Source organism: Chiroxiphia lanceolata, chromosome 1 (assembly GCF_009829145.1).
Source record: "Chiroxiphia lanceolata isolate bChiLan1 chromosome 1, bChiLan1.pri, whole genome shotgun sequence".
In the NCBI taxonomy this organism is placed as follows: domain Eukaryota; kingdom Metazoa; phylum Chordata; class Aves; order Passeriformes; family Pipridae; genus Chiroxiphia; species Chiroxiphia lanceolata.
Window position 1 is genome coordinate 8,768,320 of NC_045637.1, and position 22,889 is coordinate 8,791,208.

Consider the following 22,889-nt stretch of genomic DNA (forward strand, 5'->3'; position numbering starts at 1 on the left):
CCATGAAATCTATATGAGGCGCATTACAGATTTCTAAGTCATGACTTGTATTTATTAATTAAAATAATATCCAGTAGTTACTTTGTATTGCTTTTAGAAAAAGAAAAACCTAGTGTGCAACTAGTTCAAGCACTCAGTCTTGCAATGCCACTGCCAGAAGGTATCTTTGATGGAACATAACAAAAGAATCCAAGAGCCCATACAATTGGCAGCACTTGGAACATGCTCTGTAAGAAGTGTTGGAAGGGACATCCAGACATCATCTGGTCCAACCCCCGTGTTCCAGCAGGGCCACCTTTAGCCGGTTGCCCAGGACCACATCCAGATGGCTTTGCAATATTTCCGGGATGGAGACTCCACAACCTCCCTGGGCAACTTAGGCAGGCACTTGGCCACTTCCCTGGGCAACCTGTGCAGATGCTCAGTCACCTTCACAGGTAATGACATGAGAAGGTGACAGAAACTAACTGCATGTGCCATAGGGATGGCTGGATTTTACAGATGGTTTGGGGGAAATTCTATGAGGCCTGGTTGTTTCTCACAAATAACTGAAAGAATATATTAGGGACCTTTAGGGAAACACAATCTTGCAAGGGTCGACAACACCGAGGCGATTCTATACAAATGTGAGACTACCTAAGACAAGATATCAGAAATATCAAATTTGGGTAGGGATGTAGGAAAACTGGGATCAATGGAAAAAAAGTAATCAGACCTGGTTGATTTGTTTGAGAGAGAGTGAGCCTGGTAAAGGGGAAGAAAAGGAGATGGGAAAAGAGGAAAGAAAGGGGATCTAAAGGGGATCCCAGGATCAGGGATATTTATAGTCCATGTCAGACAGCCCTGCAGTAGTTTCAGAAGGGCAATAAACCTTCTCTTTCCAGTGTTGGCTGATCTGCTTCCATGGCCAGGAGGGACCTGGTATCTTCCCTTGTGTTGTGTGGAAGAAGGCTGGGAGCTTTCCTCCTAACACCTACCAGGAATGCCTGGGGAGGACACCTAACACAGCTGCCTCCACAGCTTCCTGAAATCCATACCATTGATCCACTCTTCTATATCGAAATTGCACTGGTAAATAAATCAATTAATCAAAAGATGAAGTCAGATGCCAGGTTAATGCCCTTAAACCATTTAAAACAAGACCATAATCACTGATACCACTTTTTAATAATCACACTACTGAAAGGTGAAATAAATTATAAAGGGTCCTCATGATAGCTTTTTATTGATTTTGTACAATCTGTTTACAGATCTGTTCCAAAAAAACCCCTATTTATAGGGCAGACACAGGAAACTCAAAAGCATTTTGCTGTTTCAGGTTCTTGTCTTCTTGTAAAGAAAGTTTCATACATCACACCTCTCTGCAAGCTCAGAAACAGTATGGTTTTATCATGCATAGCAAAGACCAAAACAAAGAGAACAAAGTTGACTTTTGCAGAAGAGCTGTACTGCTTCATGGTATTTTCCCTCAGGAAAGCTATATCTGGTATATATTCTCAGTTTTATGATTCTTAGTCTGTGTGTACCTCCTTTTTTACAGTAAAATTAAAAGTATTCAATGATTTTGGTGTCTGGGAACAAAAGCAAGACACATCCCTTTACAGTAGGTGTAAGTGAGAAATCTGAGCAAACCAACAGTTGCATTTGGCATCACTTTAATAAAAAACAAAAACTTAAAAAAACCCAAAGGCAATCAAGTATATTTTAAAGCTACAAGCTCCTGCTACTGTTGCTTGGTTTTCATTTTATCAGTGTATTTCATAAGAAAACCACATCCACTGTGATGCTGTCAGGATAAATAATTAAGACTTCTCTGAAACCAGTGGAGATTCTGTTTTTGCCAAGACAGGGGTCTGCACAGTCCCAGGAAGAAAACTGTTGTTACAAACATTAGGTAAGTGGAAAGAACTGATGCACCTGCTCATTGCACTTGCCACTGTTTTCCATTATTCAATGTTCTGCTGCAGGAGAAAGAATGAGTTTAGACTTTTTTGTATAAAAGAAAAGATGTAATGTGGAACTACACTCAGAATTAACAATAAGCAAAGAGGTTCTTGCATTTCCCTTTCTCAAGTTGCTCAACTGGTAAATTGCACTGTATCCTGCCACAGCTTTCACAGGGCCCCATCCTCAGCCATGTCAGTAAAGGCTTCGTGATTTCAGAGTAAAAGCAGGATAAAACTGAGAGAAAATGACTCTGGGTCTCCTGGTCAATTAACTGCTATGCCAAGAGCTGAGTAAAAATCTTGGAACTGTGTGAGGAATTGTCTGACAATGACACACACACACACACACCCCAACTACTGAGCAGTGATTTTCAATGACTTCCCTTGCCTTCCCCAATAGTGATGCAATTAAAAGAAACTTACTGAGCCATGGGGATGCAAAAGGCAAGTTACGTTTTCTGAAGCAAGGTCACACTGAAGAAAAATTAAGATGTCATTATTTTCAAGACAAGATTGTATTTAATTGGGCCCTAGATTTCCTGAACCAAGAATTCTATGCCCCTGCTCACTGTTTGAAGTCAACCCTGCTAGCAGACAGATCATTTTGTCCAAGTACCATTTCTGCTGGATACATAAGCCTCCTCTGATGATTAAGCATTATTTAGAGCACACCACTCTTATCTTAGGCTGTAAAGAGAAATGGCAGTATTGACACTGACAAAACTGATCTCAAAGTCCTGAGATTCAACATGGGAAAGGCTGTAAAAACATGGATCACTTGGAGTGACTGAGAAAATGGTCTAAGCTGACAGAAAATAAGCCCATCAGTAAACACGTTTTTACTCTCTGAAACTTCCTTTTCTTTTAAATGAAATTTGCCATAAGATCAGATAAAAAGATTGGATACTTTAACGTGCAGAAATCTGGCTCATCAGTTTTAGAGTCTAAAGACTGCTGACCAACAAACGTATTTATGGAATGGAAACTAAGCTGTTGTACCTGTAAGTTATGAAACAAGATTATTTATATAATGCACAAAAAACCACAGTGACGAAAACTAGATTCTTACTATGAGTAAATCAAACACAAAAGTGCATCTCTTGTACATCCTGGTGAAGCACTCAGCTCCGGGAGATAACAGTCCCAGGTGAGATGAAAAATAACTACAGCAATAACAGCCCTATTAGTGCTGCCAAGGTATGGATGAAATAAAACCAGCACCCACACACTGCAACATTCTCATCTCTGCATCAACATCCTTTCACAATGAAGTTGAAGCTGAAGCAGAAATGGAACTTACCATCAACAACACCCTCCTGAAAAGGTCAGTATCCGCTGTCTCTGTGAGTAGGTGAATGCTGGTGACATCTGCCCCACCACGGTCAGCTCCCAAAGAAACCCTGCTGGGGTCTCCTCCAAAGCCAGCAATGTTCTGCTGCACCCACTTCAAAGCTGCCAGTTGATCCAAAAGTCCAGCATTCCCACTCGCCTCAGCAGAACCTGTTGTAGAAAATAAAAAGGGGCTGAAAAGAAATAAAACTATAAACCTCTGAAGTTTTGACTAAATGTCACATTTTTAGCAGCTCCTGAAGCTGAACTTGGACAAAACTGTTACCATAAGTTAAAAGTCTAAGTGGTCTCTTCCAAGGTTATCACTTTACAGACTGACTCCACTTCAGTTTTTACCACTCCACCAGGCAGCCCTGGAGGTGCCTCTTTGTCTGTCCTGATGATAGAAAAATAATGCTCCAACTTCTAAGCTTCATTAGGACATCATGGCAGGAGACTTGAATACAGGCTCAGGTATCCACAAATTTAGCCATAAGATTCTTTTTCTACATAAGTAGCTCAGTCTTAGACTGAATTAAAAGCACACAAAAAGTCCGTGTGTTTTCCAGATTCTTGAGTTGGAAGGGACCCATAAGGATCATTGACTGTTTCTCTGGAGTGCACCTAACTGCATATTTCCTTCCTACATCCCTTTTATACACTTACCCATCTGACCAATCATTATAAGTCATAACATCTTGCATTTCTTTACATGCTTCCAGACATTATTTTAAAATGCATAATATCTCCATCTATATCCTTTGAGATTATCCCATGTCTAACTGATAGAAATCTGAGATAGATATATATATATATCAGAAATATGAATATATAAATACTCATATTTTTGTTAACATGGAAACAAATAATTAATCATATATTTCACATGCCTAAATATCAACACACTCTTTTCAACCCCAACAAGTGATAACCTGATACTTCGATTAATAGGAAACTAATGCTGAAAGCATCTAATGATGCAACCCCCTAGGTAAGGTTAATTTTATATCAACAAAAGCAGAAATAAGTAATTCCTCCATGATCTGTAAGAAAGGAATAGAAAATGATTATTCACTGTCTACTTCTTTATAATCCACAATGAGCCATTTATCTTTAAAGTTTTAAAATTCTCCACATATAAAACTTGGGGAAAAAAGCCCCACAGGGCAAGACAAAAAAGCCATGAATAGAAAAACAGATGAAACTATTTGTTTCTTCCATTGCCAAGACCAAATAGTACAATTTTAAACTAAGGATAGGTTCAGAAACTAGTGAATCAAAATCAACAGAGAGTGGAATAAAAAGCTGCCACTTTGTGGAGATGTAGCCTTGTCTTGGGCAAAGAGCAATTGAAAGTTTACATCCTGTGGTAGATATCAATATGCTTACTGTAATGAATTACTGAGGTGTCAAACATACCAGTTTAAGCAGCAGAATAAATACAAAGGAGAACAGATTACTGGTAGCCTTGCAGGGTTTAGAGATACCCACATCATAACAGCCATCGCTGTAAGAACCCTTCCAGTAGGGCAGCCAAAAACTAAGTGGCACAAAAAACGAAAAAACACAATCTTCCATCTATAGCCATAGTTTCAGATGAACAGTCCAAGCCATACCAGTGAAGCAATGGAGAAAAAACTTTCCTGGTTAGTTTTTGGAGCTTGTTTTGGTTTGGTTTTGGTTTTTTCTGCACACCACGACCAGTTCCCAGGGTCCTCAATCCAACAATAAACCCACTCTGTGCTGTTGAAAAGGCAATCTCATTTTAAGGACTTGCTGCATCCCTTGTGAGACATCCCCAGAGGAAGTGAAATCATAGAATCATTTAGGTTGGAAGAGACCCTTAAGATAACCAAATCCAAGTGTTAACTGCCAGATCCATCACTAAACCACGTCCCCAAGTGCCGCAGCTACAAATCTTTTAAATGGTGACTCCACCACTGCCCTGAATTGCCTGTTCCAATGCTTGACAATCCTTTTGGTGAAGAAATTTTTATACGTAAATCCATGTAAATGTTTTAGCCACACATTATATTATATAATATATATATATTTTATATATATATATATGTTTAATATACTACCAGTACATTAAACAAAAAGTTCTAAGAGGGAAATATAACCAGTTCCTTTTGGCCTGGCAAAAACCACAACCAGGTTGTGAAATGTACCACACTGGAGAACAGTGGACATTCACAGGAGTTAGACCAAAAGAAACATGTCTGCCAAGAATCTTTTCCACTGCCTTTTTGTAGGAAAGGATTGCATTCCTAAGAACCACAGGAGACTGAAAAGAAACCAGTGTCTTTGTTTGCTTCCTTCTGAACATACATATGCATTTCTGTTATTACCAAATGGGAGAAGAACAATAGCGCTAAACAAAAGCATGAAAATCATTCTGTTTTATATGATTTCATGGAATCTTAAAAGAATCAAACCCAAAAACACGACTGTCTTCTCCATATCCTTGCCATCTGTATCAATGGCAATTCACCTCAATTTTTCCAGATGTAAAGCAAGAGGTGAAGGCACTAGTAAGAATGTGCATCACCTTTTGTAACATTAATGAGTGACAGCAAATTAAATTAAACATCCTTTGTACGTAGAAGAAAAAGAGCTCTTTCAGTTCTTGAAAAAGCCCTGCCATTGAGATCAGAACAGCTGCAGAACTAACAAAAACCCCAACCAAACAAAAGGAAATCTGTTGTTTTCACTGCTCTTCAGTTCCTTAAATATCCATTCAATTTCTTCATTTCTAGTTTTGCAATTTATAACAAGTCAACTTAAGAGGATTCAGCACTTTGCTTAGTTGGACAACGAAATTAATATTATTCACAAGTTCATAACTTTTATTTCTAATTGTAGAGCCTTCTAACAGTCCTGCTGCTAACGTTTCCACAGTCCTAAGGGTGAGCTCCCGCCTCCCTTGAAACTAATGGCTAAACTTCCAAAGGACCAGGATTTGTCTTTCAGGAAGAATGAAAAACATCCTGGAATATCATTAAGGATTTGTTTGAGAAAAATCCTTGTATTACTTGACCCAGACTGCTAACATTCATTGAAAATCCCCAGTGGCTACTGTCACGTACAGGAGGCTTCAAAGATGCTCCATCGACCTGTGGGGGACCAGAATGGGTATGACTGAAAATCCCTGCTGCTGGGAACCCTGATACAAACACACACACCTTATTACCCCCACCCCATGGAGTAAAGGCAACATAGGGGAGATAGCATGTGATACTTAAGGAATTTTTAAGGTTTCCCATGAATATGGTGCTTAGCTTGCTGTTTGGACAACACTTTGATACATGAAGTGATTCTTGGGGTTGTCCTGTGCAGGGCCAGGAGCTGGAATCTGATGTTCCTTGTAGGTCCCTTACAACTCAGGATATTCTACGATTCTAGGATACTAGGATTTTCCCAAATGCACGCCAAGGACTTCTCAAAGAGGATGAGGCCAGCAAAGACTGCACTTTTCTTTGGCCACAGCTCCACAGTACAAATGAGGAAAAGGTCCCCAGATAGTCCCAAAATGTAATGAACCATCTCTATCTGAAGGTTTGCAGGAACGTCAATCAGGTACAGTAAGCCCATGTATTGACATTTTGGGACATGTAAGCAGATCCCTACGAAAAAGAGACTGAATAATTTTCCTGATCCCGAAATTATGGACCATCACATAAATACTGGTGTATAATATTCAGCCCCTCCAGCACTTTCTGTTTAGGAAGAAACCTGGGTGAGGTTCACTGGGCTGAAGGAGGTTAGTGGGTAATGTGTGGGCAGTGTTGTGTAATGGAAGCTCCCACAGTACATATCTACACTGCATTTGGCTCTAGACAAAATTAAATTATGGTATCGCTTTCATAAACATCAGGTTTACACTGATGAAAACAGTGATTTTTTTTTCCTCCCAGATACACCTATAGCCAACCTCTTATCTAAATGAGTAAGGAGCTTTAGTGTCAGATCTCTAGATACTAAATGAAAGATGGGCTTTGCTGGGAGTGAGCTTTGAACAAAACAGTAAATAGAGAAGGGAAACAATAACCAATAACTGCAGTTATAACCCCAAACTGGGCAAAATCTACCCAGCAGTGAACACTTAAAAGAATCATGACGCAAAGTATGTAGGTCTGGTAATTGCAAACATGGCAAATATAACCTCCTAAAGGTTATAAAGGTATTAAAATGCCCACTAGGGAGACCAAAAATTGCTACAAGACCAATGGAGACAGAGCTCCACTTGGAACTGTTGCATTTTCTCTCCACGTCTCTCCACCTTAGCTCCCCTGCCCTAGGCAAAAGTGAAAAATGGTATAAATAAAAGTATTCTCTATTTGCTTAAACAGGTAATTCTAATAAAAGTCAAAATGAAAAAAGAAAAAAAAAAACAATCCCAAAGAGCAGATGGCACTACCACAAAGGTTTAGGGGGATCTAATGTACATTTTCATGTGTATGTGCCTCTTTGTGATGGGAATTTGTATAATTTTTAATAGCAATTGATATTAGGGAGCAGTAGGAGAGCAAAAGTGTCCTTTACACTAGAGTATGGGTAAGAGTTGCAAACACAGAACATGCAAATGTTCACTTAGATCCAGGACAGTACGGAGGGCTAACAGATTCAAATCAAATGTGGCAAGTCCTTCAGAGGAGAAGTCAAGCTGAATTGCTGAGGAACCAACCATCTTTGTGCCATACTTCCATCCTTTCACATTCTTCTTACCATGAACCTGCAGTTATTCCTCTCTGCCTCTTCCCCACTCCGACATGGGCACAACAGAGCATCAGTAAAATTTCATGGACGGAACAATTTGGAAGTTGGAGTCATTGAAAACCATACCCGCAATGGTGGGCCACTGGAATTAGCAGGAATTTTGATGCCTAACCTATCTTCATGTATGTCTGCAAAACCCAATATCCACAGTTGCATTTGCAAACAGAAGTCTAGTCAGTGCTTTGATATGGATGCTTGAGTTTGGTCTGTTGTCCCTTTGCCTCCAGCCCTTCCCCTTTCTCTTCAGATCTAGTCACCACTATTTCTTGACCATTTTTCTTTCCAAAAAAAAGAAAAAACCCAAATCAGTGAAATATATGGGTTTCTCAAGTTAAAAAACTACTTAAAAAAAATCAAAAGCAGAAGCGTTACAGAATGCAATTTATCCCGTAGCTGTGTTTGTTCTGGAAATCCATGACTTACCAGTACTAAGGAAGCCAAAGACACCGACCCGGTAGTTTGCTGTCACGACAATGACGTTGCCGATGGCAGCGAGGTAGGATCCATCTAGTGTTGTCTTTCCCTCCTCAGCACTGTAACTCCCTCCATTGTGGAAGAACAGCAACACGGACATATTTTTGACCTGCCATGACAACAACCAGGTTACTATTCCTGTAGCCAACTGCTTTTGACAGTCACTGATGAGAACACAAGCATCTTCCCCATTAACATTATCTAAGCCATTTACAGCTCTTTATGAGTGACCATAATGAGGGGGTACCGGGCTATCTGTCTGGAATTCAATGGTTATTGTCCATAATTGTCCACAAATTGTCCACAATTACCTATATACCATTAAAGAGGGCACTCTGCCCAGTATAAGGTGGATCTAATAGCATCATTGTGTTCCACCAGTCAGTATCTCCTCTAGGTTAGCCCAAGGCAGCTCCTGTTGCTTTGGCCACTGAGCAAGTGGTGGGCTTGTCTTTGCTAAAGCATACCTGCTTCACACAAACATGCAGGAAAAGTTCAAACAAGAGAGAAACAGGAGAAGGGCTGCAGCCAGGCAGGAGACCTCAGCACATACCAGCAGGTTACAGTTCTACCAAGATGACACTCTAAAGAAATACCCTCAGTGAAACATATGGAGGGGTTTTGTTTGAGTTTTTGCCTTTCTTTTTCTTTCCTGCTGAATAAAGTAGAATAACCTGCTTCAATGCTAGAAAGGTTTTTTCCAAAGTGTAACCCCAATTTTCCATTCAGCACTTTCATCCCCTATTGTCCACTTTGGGACTATCCTGAAGGAGGCTCCTCTCTCCTCCGCTCAGCAGCAGGTCACACACACCCACCATCCAACTTTCTGTATTGGTAGCTGGTGGTGTTTTCTGAAGAAGAGCTGGTGGCCCCTGCACAGCATCAAAGTACATCTGGGGTTGTTTTTCCCTGCAGTTAGAGGGCAATGAGCTCTGCTGCTGTTATTTTCTGGATAGAGCTTAGCTAAACACAGCAGCACCATCTGTTCTGGCAAAGGGTGTCTCCAGTAAAAACATGACTGGCTGTATAAGAGAAGCAGCAGAGCAGTGACGACTGCAGCATCCTGAAAAATTATGGAATAGAAGGCAAACACCCCTCAGCTGCCCTTAATTTTTCACAATTGTGCACACTCCTCACTTATCTATCTGGTGAATCACTTCGGGGGCTTCTTGTGAACATGACAATGTTACCAAGAAAACCCAAGAAATTGCAAGCACTGAGACGCTGCTTTTTCTCATTAACTTCTCTGAATTGAAATTGCCTAATTTGCAGTGCCTTGTCTGTGGTTCCCATTTCTGCACTGCACGCAGCACAGAGAGCGATGGAGGTAAAGAAAAAAATGAAATAATGTGTTTTCAGATGGAAACTCACTCTGAAATACAACCACATCGAGCCATGTCAGCTAAAACAGTATTAACCATCATACTGAGCCTGCTCCATCCCCTCAGTTCACCATGGTTAAGCCTGAGGTTCACACTAAGCATTTCCCATGTGTCCACAGCCTCTGTAGCACCATGCCCTCCAGCTGCCCTGTAAATTGCATATTACATTATTCTGAGTGACTTTACCCAATGCTATAGTGATGAAAAGCTTAAGAAAGGTTAAGTCAGGCAATAAAATTTTGAAATGGCAAACCAAAGCCATTTGCAACAGTTGCAACAGGTATGGAGTAATTCAGGGGAAGATTTAGCACCGGGACTGTGCACAGTGCCAAGTGTATGGATGTAGCATTCCCATTTCTAGTCTGCATCCAGCAACGGGAAGCCCAGCAGCTCCATCATGGTCTCATGACTGCAAGGTCTTAGGTCCCATGTGAAAACCCTAACAGGGGAATGAAGTTCAGCAGCCACTAGGAAGTCTGAAAGGCTTCATAATATTCAGAACCATCTTCTCTATCACAGAATCACAGAATGGGTAATGTTGGAAGGGACCACCGGTGGGGTTATCTGGTCCAACACTCCCTGCTCATCCTTCTGTAAAAAACACTTGGTAGTGATAGATTTAAACTCTACCAAGCCAGGCAACCTACATTGCTTTTACTACTGCACAATATTGTCCAGTAAATAATTGAGTGCAATGGGGATGATGCACTAAGGATGGGAATAACATGTGCAGGGGATGGGGTAGGAGGAAAGAGGGTACACTTTCTATTCCTATTTAGTGGAGATTTTAAAGTCTTGATTGTACAATTAAACTCTTCTTAAATGAAGGCAAAGCACAGCTTTGCTTTGCTAGTGTGACAGGTGGTGATGATTACAGATGTAAAAAGTCAGAAGTGCCAGTTTAATTGCGGTACTTGTAGCTACAGAAGCAAAATGAAGTGATGTCATTCACCTTCTTCACTGATTGATACTTTGAGAGTGCTTTGGCAACAGGCATCAGTCCCTGCACTGTGCTCTTGTTGAGGCTCAAAATGCTCCTGAATGACCTCTGCATTCATTGCTTTTCAAGAGATTTTATATTTAATATTTACTAGCTGATTTAACCTTCTGTGGGCTGAAAATACATAACTATAGTTCTCTGTGAGTAAAAATAGAGCTCACCACAAAAGAGGCAGGAAAATGCAATGCTTTCTGCTCCCAGCTACTTCTGCAAAACCAGAAGTTTTAGTTCTTCTTGGGCTGGACTTCTACATGTGAAACTGATTGACTTGATTGGATCTACTTCTACCTTACACCTCTACAAAAGAGGGATTCAGCTCACAGGACCACCAGGAGAAGAGACAAGCCTATTTAGTCTATCAGATGGTAGAAAATACAATGCTTTCAAATAAACTATCTTGAAAGCAGCTCTTAAGCATAGATGGCAAACTACCTGGGACAGTGACCTGATGGTTTCAATAAGCGGTGACTGCACTCGAGGCAAAATGAGTCTGCAGGGAGAAGATAGACTGCTGGTCTCTCTAATGATTAAAACGGGCCTGCAAGGCACTCTCTGTGCTGCTGTCAGATAGCTAGACCGGCTCTTTCCAGACATGAAGTATGACAGACTTATAAATTTCTACTACAACTAACATCACCTTCTGAAAATTTCCAGTAGTGTGGAAAGAAACAGTTCCTGTCTCTGAGCCCACTCTTCAATGGGATTCACATGTTATTCAGCAGCTTTATCCCCAGCCCCCCAGGGGTTGGCCAATCATTTTAGCTTGGCTTTAACTTGAGGCTTTCTTTTATATCTGTTTAGAATGAGAAAATCAAGAACTTTCAAATGACGATTCCTCACATTGTACCAGTGGCCCAGTCATTTTTGAAACGTCTATTTTTATGCTCTGTGAGCTGGCCACAAATCTAGCATTGCTTGCCACTCTCATTCCTCAACAGATCTCCCACAGATGTCAACAGGGGAACAATAAATATGAGGATGAAAGAAAACCATCAGCAGCTCCCTGACTGGTGGCAAGTGTTGATGTATTGTCTCGCGTTATTGTCTGCTGGACCGTTGATCTCACTGCAGGAATATTGCCATTTCTGTCCCTAATTTCTCCACCTTTGCCCCCCCTTCTTCTTGTCCTTTGTTTCTCTCTTTGTCTCTCTTATTTCTAGCTTTTTAGTACGCTGTCCTCCTGGTTACCCAAAACAGCTCATGGAAAGCCTGCAGGGCTTTGCACTAGTAAAAACACTAGAGTGCCTAATTTAACTTTGCAGGTTCTGTGAACACAGGAAAAACAAGCAATCATGTCAATTAAATTACTTTGAAAAAACACAGGGCTCAGCTACAAAAAAAATTTGACTTGTCTCCTACTTACAGAGGTGGCAGGAACAAAGATGTTCAGATACAGGCAGTCTTCACTGACAGACTGTGACGGGGCCTCTCCGTCTCCTGGCTGCCAACACGCTGCCCTAGAGACACCAATTGAGAAAGCTACAATAAAAAGGCTTCTACTCTTTTTCCACTGGTGATTTTCCTTATATTTTGATGCATTAGCTTAATAAAATCATTAAATCTGCAGATCTCAATCACATTTAAAACTGTGCCCACCTATATTTTAGTAACAGGTATGTAGATTTGTACACACACACAGTGCAATGTATTTGTATGTCAAGAGTCCTTCCTCAGAAACCCTGCCCCATTTTAAAAAGCTAAGAACTCGACAATATGTTTTCAAAAAACTCACACTTTACATAAAGTGCACAAAATTATCACCAGCTGCATGGGGAGCAGAGTTGGGGGTCTCAGGCACAGATCTCCCCTGCTACTGCCTGCACACCTATAATCCACTCCTTTGATGAAATGTCAGTTATTTATTTTAATTTCTAATAGTCTGTGGGCTACATATATTTGATTTATTTTCTAATGGTCTGTGGGCTCCATTTCTTTATGTTTAATTTATTTTCTAATGGTCTGTGGGAAAATACAGTAAGTTTAAAATTTTAATGCATTTTTAAAATCTCTTTGCTTTAAGTAACAGAGCAGACCATTAACAGTGCCAATCAATGTTAAAAGTGACCTTGTAACAGGAGTTCAGGAGCCAACCACGTACAGAAAACCACTCTCTGGCCATCCTCTGAATGAGAGTCATATACTCAAGCATATCAAGTATAAGAATCAAGTGGATGATTTTTGCAGTTCAGTAATAAGCTACTTTGAAGCCAGTTCCTTCTACTTTACAGCCATATTTGTATCAGACAATGAGTTATGGAAAAACCTCACAATGTATTAGAGGATAAGCCAAAAGAGGCTATGGAAAGATGGTAATATTTCAGAGAAATGTTTCTAAATTATTATTTTAATGCCTTTATAAAATTTTGCCCTGAAGGTGTGAAGAAATTAATAGAAAACCACAAAGAAAAGGACCAGATTCAATGGAATTCTACAATTTTTTTCCATAAGGGAGATTCCTAAGATGGTGATATCACTCAACAGCTTTCCCACTGACATAGAGAAGTACATCATCTCCAGCCAAAACTGCTAAAGCCATTTTAGGCAGAGAAAATATGAATTCCCAGGTAGGAACCCTGCCAGGACAACAGATCTAACACTATTAATTATACAACTTTCCACAGGGCAGCAGGAATCATCACCCATGATCACGGCTTTTTTTTTGTCCAGCTCCCAGAAGCTCCTCATGCTGGGACCGACTCCAGGGAAAGGCTGCCACCTGCTGAGGCAAGTCCACAGCTCTTCCAGCAGCTGGAGACTTCAATAGCTGGATGGGGGTTTTAGTTGGTTTGGGTTGGGTTGGGGTTTTTTAAGGCTTTTATCAGGTCCAGGGTGATAAATAAATGTTTCTCTTCCATCACTAATAGTACTGTGCTCGTGTGAATTTCTTATATACAAGTATTGAGCAACATTAATATAGAATCCTAAAAAAATCAACACTTTCTATACATACAGAAAGTGAGGTCTCTCCCATTCTCCAAGTGAAAAGTCAAATAATTATGTTTTTAACTGGTCTACTCTGGCCTCCAAGGGAGGTCTGGAGACACCCTATCTTTAACGCTGCTGATGCTTTTGAGAACACACACAGGATCACCCTTGAGGAGAAAAGACAACACAGAAAAAATCGTGTCTTGCAGATTATACCACCTAAAGAGTCTTTCTGCTGTGCCTTTTGCAACTGGACGTGTCTATCTCATACTGGCCTTTTCAGCCACCAGCACACTTGTAACAGATGTGGGTAGAGCCCTTCCCAAATCTTCGTTCGCGAAACCTGGCCACGATAACCTTAAATTAATAATAGAAGATAATGGCCAAATTCTTCATTGGACTAAGAAAGCACTGTGAATTCAAAAGATAGGAACAGATTAACTAAGGTCCCCAAATTGTTTTCAAAACCAGCCAGGCTGCTCATTGCAACACCAAGTCTTCAAAGGGAGACCACAGGGGCAGATAGGTCTCACCAGAGCCACTCCAGCTCCCACACTGTGACATGCAGCACCAGAGACTCGTGCTGTCTGTGCTAATTTAACAGCACTGTGACATGAGAAAGCAAAAAGCACGTCCACCAGGACTTATTCCAATGTACATGAGGTTGTGGCTACTGTGGTTATGCTGTTAACACCTCCGCAGGTCAGGTGCAACCGAAGGACAGGATCACCACAGGCCAGATGCTCTTTTCAACTCCCCAAGAAAACAAATGCCACATCTCTTTCTACGCGGTTCATCAAAGACTTTGCTAGAAACCTCTGGAGACAATTCCTGAGTAAAGGAGGGACCAAATAGATTCCACACAGTTGATAGGTGTTCCCAAATCTTGTAGCCTCAGGATGTGTTCTGCCAAAGTAGGTGGCTGATTTCATGTCGGGCTTGCAGGCTCTCACCTCTCCCAGATCCCTTGCAAAACCTCCCATTTCCTTACCGTGAGCTCCTGGTCAGATTTCTTTGCTCAAGTAGTTCATCACTAACAACATGAGGACCACTCTTGGGCCAGGAATTGAACAGCGACTGCATGGCTCTGTGTGCATGATCTCAATAGACCTCAGGTCCATATTAGCTGCCTGGGAAGCTCTTGAGCTGCTAAATCTCAGCTCTCAGCTCTGATTTCTCCAACTTCCTCTACAGAAAGGTCATGTAGTCCCTTCAACAAGCTCTCTCCTTCTGACTGTTCTGCATCTTCGATCTCCCAGTTCTTGTTTCTATCATTATTTTTTTCCTTGCAGCTATTCATGTCTGCCATGAAACAGTCAGCAGGGATGCACAGTGAGAAAGGCCCCTATAAGAAGCCACTCCGTTTTTCATAGCTTATAGCTGGTTTTTTGTTGTTGCTGCATTTTTATTTGCTTTGGGGTTTTTGTATTCCACTGTCCTGACATGTTCCACAGCACGGTATTCTAAGCAGTGTCACTCAAACCCTCTTTTTCTTTAGGAAACAGACCACTCACAATTTGTCATTTTGTTTCCCCAATGCAACAAAATTAAGACTCCTATTGCAAGACTAAATTAAACACAAACATGCACACAAAGGTGATGTCCGTAGAGTGCCTCTAACCTAAACTCACCAAACAGAGATGCCTGTACAGATCTGGAGAGCAGGGACAGCGAACCAGAAAAACTAGACAGAGGCACTTAGGAGAAATTTAGCCCATCTGCTAAAACAGTTCCTAGCACTCTTTCCATCTTAAGGCATTACCTAAATGTTTATAACTTCTGTATTTCTGTCCAAGTCATTTAACAAGTATTTGCCTTTTAATAGTTTTTGGACAGAAAAGATTTTCTGGTTCCTTCAGCCTGATCTCCTGGACACAACTAGGCAGAGAATTTCTATATGAGGCCCACAGCTTCTGGTTACATCAATGTTTAAATACCCCTGTTTGACTAAATGTCCACAAATTTATGGCTCAGCATGAGCAAAATATATTTGTATAAATATCATAATACCTGTATAAATTCCATTCAGAATGAAAATGGACGACAGCAGACAGTTGGTGGGGAGTTACATGTAGATTCAAGGTGATGTACCTGGAATTTGCCTTTTTCTTAAGGGGTTTGCATGCTTTAGCATATAGATGGACAAATATTCTTTTTGCTAATCAAAGTCCCAGGTTGTACCTATCTGTATTCTATAGCTTGCTTTTCAAGAAAGGACGTGAGTATTGTGGTCATCACTCCAGCTGCTTTCATACACCCTGGACTGACAAGCACTTCTGTAGATGGTGACAGGGGTTTCTTACCGAGCCACTGTGGCATTCCAGATTTCCATCCAAGCAGAGGGCTCTGGAGGACTGAAGCGCCTCTCTGCAAGGGGAGGGGCAGCATATGGGACCCCCAGGAACTGGCTGATATTTCTCCATTCTGAGCCAATGCGGATCACCTGGGATTTGCCCACCAGATCTCCATGGGACAGGATGTACACAGATGGGGTCAAATCCAATTCAGAAATGGGCAGGAATAAATCTGTCACAGAGGGAACAGAGAAAAATAATTTGCTTTTTCAAGTTATTACCATTTTCAGAAATTAAAATCAGCCCCATTTAGTTTTAAACTGTTATGTGTCCCATTTCCTTCTTTAAATGAAACAGATATAATTTGGTTATTGTCTCATTATAAAATAAGTCATTAAACAGAGCTATTTCTTTCCTAAAACAATGTATTTGATAGGCAGAAACCAAATTCCAAACCATGGAACTAAAACCCAAAATGTACAGAACAAACGCACAAGTCTAGCTTTTTTTGTCTCAGTCTCTGATTTTGCTGCACTTGACAATGACAAACCCCTTTTCTCTCATTGAGTTTGAGCTTGGAAGGTTCTTATTGACTTCTTGACTCTTCACAGAATTTCAGTGAAACAAAAACGAAAATTTTCTTCCCTTCCCCTTTATTTTTACTGGGTTCTAACTACTTCTAATAAATGAAATAATCAGTATTACATGAAAAGAAAACAGTATCTACAGAAATCAAAAGGAATAAAACCAATGAAACTCCTAGTTTCAAATAAGTACCTTGACCATATAATAGAATTTTTACCTGTCTACACTGTCTACACAATTTCTTTCTCTCTCTAAAATCATTTTCACTTCTTTAAATATTAGTTCATCCTGGTTGGGAACAGGAGTGTCTGTTTGGGTGGGCTTTTTTGTTTTCCTCCAGAGATGGTCCTTAACACTTTAAATTGACAGTGGGCTTTCAACACTGTGTGTAATTCTCAGAGTTTAAAAGGAAGGGCATATCATTTTCTGCAGATGAAAAGGATCTGGGCTTTCACTACTGTTCTTGTTTGGTTTTACTGTTCTGCACTTTTCTAAAGCACCTTTCATAAACTAGACTTCCTTTATTATACCTGCTTCAGCACTAGAGGGTAACATCATGATTTCATGCATTTTTACGAAAAGTGCTAGGCTGTAATTCCACTGAAACAGCAATGGACAAGTGTCTAGGAGACATCTATATCACTTCATGTCTAGTGAGGATTTCCTCACCCCTCCATTCACAAGAACTGTGCACAGCTGAGGTCCTTCCCCACAGCTTTAACCTGTTCTTACCTTGTCTCCTGTAGATATAGGTAGCAGGTTCTTTGAGTAAAACCCGGCAGCTGTGTCCTTGCAGGCTGTGTGTGCAGATCTGTGTATCAGGGTGGAAAATGCATCTTATTGCTGAAGGCTGGATTTCTAGTGTAACCACTGTACATGACTGGTTCTTTGAACAAGCTATGAGGTCAAACATGAAGAAAAAGAGCAGGTAAAAATGTATCCTCACAGCATTTTGTACGACATTGTTACACTATGCTTAAAAGAAAGGTTTTAGAACAGGTGAAGCAACAAGATATAAAGTAACTCTAAAGCAGAATAATGGGACATAAAAGTCCTCAAATTCCCAGAAAATTCTCCAAAATAGCCAAAGGACTAGAAGGTTACATTGGCTTTAAAATGGAATAATACAGCAAGAGAAATATTATCACAGGTTTTAGAAGGAGAAAAGCATTATCTAATAATAAGGTTATCTACTGATAACCTCACTTAAACATTCCCCAGGGAGCCCCAAAGAAAGGTTTAATTCTCAGTCTGTACTCAGAAGTGGGTATCCAACACTTTGCCTCTAGAAATAATCCTTCAAACAGTTACAGGAAAAGGAAAAAAAACCAGTCAGTTACACTGCTCACTCTCACAAGGTGAGGACCATCTACTGCAAAAAGTAAGACTATTATCATCTTCAGCAGTAGGTGGGAACTTTTCCTTATTTCTACTGCCCTGCGGCATTGAGGATTTCCCAGTCATGTGTAGTTAAAGGACTCTTTCCTGTCTAGTCAAGTTGTTGATTAAAGCAGTTCCCTTTGCTTCATCCCAGCTCTCAGTTAACCCACCCTCACACATCACCACTATAGGTTACTTTAGGTAGTGGTAGGTGGGTTTCTCACCTGTCTCAGTCGATGAGCTTCCCTTAACTGTCCTTTAGAAAAATATGACATCATCACTTTCATTATTTGCTACAATATGCTCCAGGTTGTACAATGCCTGGAGAAGTAAGAGATGTCTGTGCTCAAGAAGTGTCAAAATTACACAACCACTGTATGGCATTTTATGTCTATTGTATATTTCACCTGCTAAACTATTTCAGGTCCCTTCTCTTAGATTCAAAAACACTTGAGTAGTATTTAAAAATAAATAAAATCAGTGTATCTATGTCAGAAGTGGGGGAGCTGTTCTTGGTTTTCAGGCTCACAGATCAGTATTTTCTGCAAAGCTATGAATGACCATTTCTTACCAGATAGGCAAAAGTCTCTGGCAGTGGAGAAGTCATTGGATATGTCTCTACTAACTTGCACAACTTCAAAGTTTGAGATGGATGAATCCACAAGAACAGAGGATATATTTAAGGGTTGCCATACATCCAAAACCTCTGCTAAATGAAATGTAAAAAAACAATATAACTAGAAGAATCAGTAAAAACTTCAAAGGAAACTAACATAGAATTAAAGCATTGGAGAGTTCCCCAATAAACAACTTTCATCTTCCTTTGCATCCACTGGGAATAAATGAAATATAAATGTTTACAAAGTTAAGAAAAAGATAAATCAGAGGTAGCTCCATCCAGGTTTGTATGTAAATACAACTGATTTCAATAAAAGGAACAGGGTTAAATACATTAAAGGGCATGAGTAATAATGCTTGCACACAAGTTGCTGAGCAGGTACAGCCAGTAAATCCTTGGAAAGTACATGGACGTTAATTTGATCACTTTAATTTGATTTGGTGGACAGAATTACATTAAATTCTATAAACTGTTTTAATGTCATGTAATTGTTACCTGATTTAGATTTCATTCTATTTCATATGTATATACACAGAAACATACATGTGTAAATATAATCAAGTGTATCACATATATACAAACATGCATATCACAAATATACATTTTACATGCATGTACATGTGTGAGCATCGACATACACATAGGTACTGTCTCTAGTGTTCTTCAAGAATTGTTCTTCTCTTTCACAGTATATTTTTAAAAAATGCCACAAGCATTCCTTTCTCATACACAAACAGATAAAAATATCTGCAGACTCTCAATTTTACACAGAGAAGACAAAAAAAGAAGGCTTGAAAACAATGGGTCTTTAATTATTTTAGTTCCTTTCAACAGTTCAATTTGTTTCAAAAGCAGAAGACCCCACTGTGGCCACCGAGTCCTAAACAGTAGGTTGCCATTATCCTCTCCATGTAATTGTAGGGTGAGGACAGAGCTGAGTTAGCTCTTCCTTTGCTATTCCTGGTGAGCAGGTCTTGCCCTGTTGCTGGAGTTCATTTAGCACACAAATGCAAAAGTTGTGAATGTTCACTTCATTAAACATTCCTTTTAATCTACTGAGAAATCTACTGAGATGGCCAAAGTTTCCTTCCTGAAGCTGAGGCCTGGGGGCCATATAATCAACTTGGAAATCCTGGTGTTGACATACTTGTCCAGCTGATGAGAACCCAAGAACCAAAACACACCACGGACAAGGCTGGTTCCATCCTTCCTTGAGCAAATACGCAGGGAATAGCAATGACTAAATTAGATTTTCCAATAATATTATTCCAAATAATTCATGACAGCACAGGGTAACTTGCCACAATCCAGGGCCCTACATTGATGCTAAAAGTCTTTACTTTTGCAAGGTAAATCCTTCCCTTGGAAGCGTAAATTTCAAGGACAAGTTATCTCCCAGAGGACAAGCTGAAAGAATCTGATGTGCTACCACCATTGCCAAGGCTAATGCCTTAGTGCTGATTCCTTTGTCATCACCCTTGTTGAAAAAAACCTCTGATGCAATGATGAACTGATCTACTCTGCTCCATATAACCTCTCAGACAGCCCTGCCCCAGTTCAGGCTTTTGAACTAGAGGCAAGAAAGAAGGACTGGGTCCCATGGGTCCTTTACAGCCACTTCGAAATCATTTCATTCCTGTTATATTTGGGAGAAACTCCTCTGAGAGAGGCACTGAAAGTCTCCAGCTAAGTAGACATGAAGATTAATTCAGTGCTGCACCGTTGTATGTAAAAACCACAAGCTTACTTGATGTCACAGAGTACCAAAGTCATCACTAGCAGTCTGTTCAGAGGGAGCCTGAACTAGTCAGGGAGCAATGACCCTGTAGTAACAGCTTGACTTGTGCAACAGACCCACTGCACTGAATATTTTCTTCCCCTTAAGCACAGACTATTCAATCATTTTAGAGGAACAGAGTGATTTTAGTCATGTGGAAATTAGTATTTTTCATATTCTCAATGATTTCTCTATTTTAAAGTATTTAATATGAGCTGTCATATGACCTATGACAGAAAATTTCAGCCTCTCCATCTAGGGTGCCAGTTTGTAGCACTTATTTAGAAAGATATGTAAAAATAGAAATCAACTCTGTAAGTGATGGAGAAGTAACTGTTACATCCTTTACAGAGATTGTCTGCCTGCACTACTAGACCCCCTAGGTCTTTCTTTTGTAGACTAAATTTTACAGGTTTTGTGCATTTTTTTCTGAAAACATGAACAAGAAAAGATTTCTTTTATCAATATGACTCAAACTTTGTTTTTTCATAAGAGCAATGTTGCCATCCTGTGCTGTGTACAGTACTAGTAACTGAGGTCCTACTACTGGAACAAGCAATCTCTCTAGGTTCAGACACAAAGCTTCAAATACCAGCTGTGGTTCTTTCAAAAGAGAGCTTTGTCTGGATTCCACTGTAAGGCAAAAGTCTGGTGCAGCATTGGTTTTGGAAGATATTTCCCCAGACAGACTCTCTTCCCATAGCTTCCCTGACTCACCGAGTGACCTCGGGCAAGTCTCATCATCACATTTCTCCATTTCCCACACACCAAAACAAATCTACAAAAGCAAAATAAATTTCTTGGATTTACACCTCTGACACTTAAATTTGGCTTCCTATTCCCACTTCACAAGATAAACTTCCTACTTCTACATGAAAAGATACTTATTTCATCCCTTTATGTGGGATCGGTTAAGTCAGTAACATACATTTTATATACATATGAGACACAATGGGCACTTTGCAGTCCATGTTAGGCACAGAAGAGTGACCACTCACAATGGAAATGTCTGTAGATCATACATTCACACCCTGAACTGCTTATTCATTGCCCCAAATCTCACAGAGGTGACCCTTGAAAAATCTCCACATGGGGTTGTTCTTTGGGTTGGTTGGAGTACGGAGTAGGTTTTTTCATTCTCAGTCCTGGATGAAACATTTATAACCTCAGATCAGATTTATATGCTGAGACTTCCAGTGTTTTTTCTTTTCCCTTCCTCTGCCCAGCTGACTCCAGATGCAGAGAGATGCAGAAACACTAATGCTTACTTTAATAACACAGTAAAACTCTTTAACCCAGAGACGTGCATGGCACCACTGTGGACACTGCCAGTCAGCAGTGAGCTGCAAAAGAGATTTTGGCTATTATTTGATTCCTTCTTCCCTTCTCCTGGCAGTAGATCCAGCAATGCCCATAGATCCCCACTTTCCATGGCTGATCTAAACTTGACTTGTCTAGAAACTGCTCTCATGAGGCACAGAGCTACAACCTGGCATTGCATACTGGAATGCACAGTGCACCTGATGGCTGGAAGACATTTCTGCTTTATATAGGTTAAGCTTCTGACCTTCCAAACCACATTTTGGCAAATGCTTTGATTGGATAATTACAGCCCTCTGAATCCATCCAGCCCTATAACTTTTACTGCAAAATTATAGATGTCCCATACAGAGAGCCTCTCTCTTCCAGATGTTCTTGTTTGGGTAGGCAAGGTTTAAGACTGGATTGCAAAAGGTCTCATGCTGGCCTTACTCTGTTCCCACTACATTTATAAGATCAGAAGACTGGAAAAGATTTCCTGGGGACACAGAGTTCAGCCTCCCACTTTCACAGGCAATGAAATTATAACCCCTTGTAATAAAGTCAACAAAAGTTTCATCACTGACTTCAGTGGAAAAAAAGGAGGCATCAGTTCTGAGTGTGCCGGAAAATTTAACATTTTATATAAGGAAACAGATACAGAAATACAATGAAATAACAAGTTAAACTTAAAAGAAAACTCATGAAGTTGAGGAGGTTAATATGAGCTTAAGAAGGCACATAGATCTCTGTGTTCAGTATGCCTGATTTATTGTTCGAAAGACAAGTTCTGATCTTAGTTTGAGATTTGTGAGCCATATTCAATAGCCCTGACTCAAGCCCAAAACATGCTTACGATCAAACTCAGTGTTTTATATTCCCAGTATTCAGAGTTTATTCTCAACAAAGACTGCTAACCTGTCTGTATACCAACAATCTCCAAAACCAAAAAATCATCAAAAGAGCAGACCTGTAGAAAATATATCCTGCCTAAAATATAACTGCTTCTCATTTTTGTCCGTCTACTGAGATTTGTATAACTCAAAATGATAGTTCTCTTTAAACTGCTGCGCAATAACTGTAATCACACCTGAGACAAC

The 22,889-nt window shown here is 40.1% G+C and overlaps 1 protein-coding gene across 1 annotated transcript in view; it reads right to left on the minus strand.

Moving 5' to 3' along the window:
* The window catches only part of TG (thyroglobulin), a 148,299-nt gene that overhangs the window by 62,589 nt on the left and 62,821 nt on the right, over positions 1–22,889 (minus strand). Inside the window, 6 exon segments of the mRNA XM_032707121.1 lie at positions 3,247–3,446; positions 8,478–8,637; positions 12,274–12,367; positions 16,139–16,361; positions 17,447–17,611; positions 18,666–18,803. Coding sequence (XP_032563012.1) covers positions 3,247–3,446; positions 8,478–8,637; positions 12,274–12,367; positions 16,139–16,361; positions 17,447–17,611; positions 18,666–18,803 — 980 coding nt within the window.